The 4,214-nt window shown below is 46.5% G+C and overlaps 1 protein-coding gene across 1 annotated transcript in view; it reads left to right on the top strand.

Moving 5' to 3' along the window:
* The window catches only part of SMARCAL1 (SWI/SNF related, matrix associated, actin dependent regulator of chromatin, subfamily a like 1), a gene marked incomplete at its 3' end in the record, with an annotated part of 64,417 nt that extends 60,555 nt beyond the window's left edge, over positions 1–3,862 (top strand). Inside the window, exons 14-15 of the mRNA XM_008055558.2 lie at positions 2,466–2,648; positions 3,762–3,862. Coding sequence (XP_008053749.1) covers positions 2,466–2,648; positions 3,762–3,862 — 284 coding nt within the window. The remainder of the gene's footprint in view (positions 1–2,465; positions 2,649–3,761) is intronic.
* Between the last annotated feature and the right edge of the window lie 352 nt (positions 3,863–4,214).

Here is a 4,214-nt window from a genome sequence, read left to right as displayed (position 1 = left end):
AAAAAAAAAAAAAAAAAAAGAATATTTAGTCATGCTGTTTTATAATATTGAATAATTAGAAACCCAAATGTTGAGCCGAGCATGATGGCTCAAGCCTGTAATCCCAGCACTGTGGGTGATGGAGGTGTAACATGGTGAGACCTCATGTCTACAATGAATAAATAAAATTAGCTGGGCGTGGTGGCACATGACTGTGATTCCAGCTGCTTAGAAGGCTGGAGTGGAAGGATCACCTGAGAGCCCAGTAGGTCGAGGCTGCGGTGGCCCTGAGCATGCCACTGCACTCCAGCCTGGGAGACAGAGTGAGACTCCAACTCAAAAAAAGAAAACGTATACTGAGATGGACATGCTCATACATTAGTTATTGGAAAGCAGTTTGGCTGTAGTAACCAGGAGCCTTAAATTAAGATTTTTCCTTTTACTATGGTACTTTGATTTTTAGTGTAGTCTAAGGAAATAACCAAACATCAGCATGCTTTTAAAATGTTCCATTTTAAGAGTGTTATTGAGATGTAGTTGATATGCAACACACTGCACATAACATGTGCAATTGAATAAGAATCAAGATAGGAAACATCTTTCACCCTCCCAGGTTTCCTGGTAGACCTTTGAAATCACTCCCTCCTGCCTCTTGCTGCTCCCCCATCCCCAGGCAACCTCTCTGGATTAGTCTGCAGTCTTTAGAGCTTTTGTTTTGGGGGTTTTTTGTTTGTTTGTTTGTAGAGATAGGATCTTGCTGTATCTGGTTGCTCAATCTGGTCTCAAACTCCTGGGCTCAAGCAATCCTCCTGCCTCAGAATCCCAAAGTGCTGGGATTACAGGCATGAGCTATTGCACCTAACCTAGACTAGAGTTTTCTATAAATGTGAAATCATTCAGTATGTTCTCTCTCTTTCTGTGTGTGTGTGTATGTATTTTTTTATTCATGCTGAATAATATCCCATTGTGCAGAAGTAAGTTTTTTTATCCATTCACTTGTTGATAGATATTTGCCAACCCATTTTTTTTTCCCTAGGAAAATTAGAATCCCTCTAAGTCTACAGAAATAGAATTGTTATATTATGCTGTTGCTACATAATGAAATACTATAGAGCTATTTAAAATGATGTTTTAGAAAAGTTTTAATAATTCAGCTTATTTTCAATATGTTTGAGGGAAAAGAGGATATACAACTATTTAAGATATATCTTTGAGAAAAGAGTGACAGGAGAAAATAGATTGGTTACATTACTGTTTTTGTTTCCCTTAGAATATTTATCTTTATTAAAGATAAATTTCCCTTAAAAGAAAATAGCTCAACTAAACATGCAATTTTACAACTCAGCAATTGAATTCTGGGTATTTATTTCAGAGAAGTGAAAACTTAGGTTCACACAAAAACCTCCACAAGTGTCCACAGCAGCTTTATTTATAGTAGCACAAAATTGGAATCAACCCAGATGTCCTTCAGCAGATGGATGGTTAAACTATGGGCCTTACATACTGTGGACTACCTCTCAGCAATAAAAAGGAGCAAACTACTAATACAGGCAGCAGCTTGGATGAATCTCCAGAGAATGATGCTGGGTGAAAAAGCCCATTCCAAAAGTTATACATGTACGTCTTACATAGTAATTTGATGTAACATACAGAATCTTGAGCAAAACATTTGGAAAGGCAGGACCAATTAGTGGCTGCCAGGGGCTAAGGACTAGGGGAAGGGAGGCGAGTGTGATTATAAGAGGATTACGAAAGGGTCCTTGTTATATTGGAACTGCTCAGTATCCTGACTGCAGAGGTGAATACAGGAAAACTTACACAGGTGATAAAATTGTGTAGAACATGTACACTTGTCAAACGAGAGATCTGAAGATCGGTGGATGCATCCAAGTCAGTGTCCTGGTTGTGAGAGTATATGGTAGTTTCACAAAACATTACCATCTGGGGAAAGTGGGCAGAGTGTACATGGGATTTCTTTGTGTGATTTCTTACAAGGCCTCTTGGTATATGCAATTATCTCAGTACAATTTCAGTTTAAAAAGAAAGAAAGGAGCCAGGCACAGTGGCTCACGCCTGTAACCCCAGCACTTTGGGAGGCAGAGGCGAGAGGATTGCCTGAGCTCAAGTGTTCAAGACCAGCTTGGGCAACTTGGCGAGACCTTGTCTCTACAATAAATCAAAAAATTAGCCAGGCATGGTGGCACGGGCCTGTGGTTCCAGCTACTTGGAAGGCTGAGGAGGATCACCTGAGCCCGGAACATTCAGGCTGTGGTACAGCCTGGGCAACAGAGGGAGACTCCGCCTCAAATAAATACATGAATGCATAGAAGGGAGGCAGGGAAGCAAAAGTTCTGAAGGCAGGAGGCCCCTGCCCAGATTGCAGCCTGGCTCTGTGCTTGGAGCCACAGCCAGGCACAGTTTGCCAGGATGCCCCAGGGGTCGTGACAGCCCACCTTCATTCTGTCCCTTGTCCCCTGTCCCCGTAGCATGTGCAGCACATCCGCATCGATGGCTCCACCTCCTCAGCAGACCGGGAGGACCTGTGCCAGCAGTTCCAGCTGTGCGAGAGGCACGCAGTGGCCGTGCTGTCCATCACCGCGGCCAACATGGGCCTTACCTTCTCTGCGGCTGACCTGGTGGTGTTCGCTGAGCTGTTCTGGAACCCAGGGGTAAGGGACACAGAAGACCTTGGTTTTCCTGGGCATGCTCATGGTGGGAGGAAGGAGCAAGTGCCAGCTAGGGAAGATGTGGTTCCAGTCTTCCATCCGTTACGCCTGTCACATGTCTGTTTTACTTCTTTTAAGCACGTGCACTTCTTTTTGGCAAGTTTTTAGGTCTTCACAGCAACCTATAGGAGTGTCGACTTTGTTTTATCTCTGAGAAGATTGGCATTTTAGAGGGCTAGGGCTAGAAAGAAGTGTAGATTGCATCTCTCAGGAAGAAATGGGGGCACAGAGAGCTCAAGTGGTGGGTCAGGACTGCACAGCTGTCACCTAAAGGAAGTAGCTGGCAGCATCGGGCTGCAGCCCAGGCCTCTGGCCTTCCAACCTGTGCCCTGTTCGTTGACCATCGCTGGGAGCTGATTTGGTCAACGGGGCCTCACACAGAGTGTCAGCGGTTGATGTTCCCTGGACACCACCATTGTGCCCGCTGGCCTTACTTGACCAACTAAGAACTGTGACAGCAGAGATAAGACATTTGTTTGAACTCATGACATTTTTTGCTAAGCACCAGAAGTAAGTTATCTCCCCTCTGATGTTTTGCTATAGTCTCAGCCACACACCAGTGACTAAGGATGGCTAGACCTCAAAATCGAAGCCATTTTATAATAGAACAATGTTTATGGTTTTAGTTATTTATTTTCGTGCTTGCCACCATAAAAAAATATACCTCCTTAGCCCCCAGCCATACATAGCCTCTCCTTTTGATCTGCTGTTTTCATTTATTTGGAAGATAACTGTTCATCTCACAGAGAGGAGGGATGGGAGCGTGCGGGGTTCCAACACCTGCCCCCGCGGCACATCCTGGCTGCACTGCCTGTGCTCACACGCCCTCCGTTCCGGCTCCTAGCACACCGAGGGCCTCCCACAGACCTCCTGCTTCCGGAGTCCACTCCCCTGCCAGGGTTTTGTTTGGTTCTCCCTGTTGTGCAGAGGACAGGTCGTCCATAGGTCTGAGAGACAGTGAGATGCTTTGAGGAGGGGCTCAAGGCGAGAGGTGCCCGTCTGGGGGTGGAGCTGCTTCAGGCCTTTACTTCATTCTTGTGATCCCTGGATACACAGGTGCTGATCCAGGCTGAGGACCGGGTGCACCGTATTGGGCAGACCAGCTCCGTGGGCATTCACTACCTCGTGGCGAAGGGCACAGCTGATGATTACCTGTGGTATGGCTTGGCTGGGTGGCAGACCATGGGCGTGGGATGATGTGTTATCTTTTCTGCCTAAGTGCTTCTGCTTTGGCTGAGGTCTAGGGATCCACACAGAGGACTCCTTAGTCGCACTTTCCTGCTTTCACGACCGTACGTGGCCTCCTTCTGGTGTGCGTTGGTGGCTTGCAGGGTGCACGAGGGAACTTGTGGATTACTGGGTAGGTGGCCTCTTTCCCACTGATCTGAGATGGGGAAAGGAGCCGATTGTGATAAAATGAATATGGAGCCCGGCTCGGTGGCTCAGCCTATAATCCCACGCCTTTGGGAGGCTGAGGTGAGTGGATTGCCTGAGCCCATGGGTTCGAGA

This window comes from Carlito syrichta, unplaced genomic scaffold (genome assembly GCF_000164805.1).
Source record: "Carlito syrichta isolate Samal-C Ts95f unplaced genomic scaffold, Tarsius_syrichta-2.0.1 Scaffold301884, whole genome shotgun sequence".
Taxonomy (NCBI): domain Eukaryota; kingdom Metazoa; phylum Chordata; class Mammalia; order Primates; family Tarsiidae; genus Carlito; species Carlito syrichta.
Note: the sequence above shows the minus strand (reverse complement) of the source record. Positions and strands in the feature narration are given on the sequence as shown.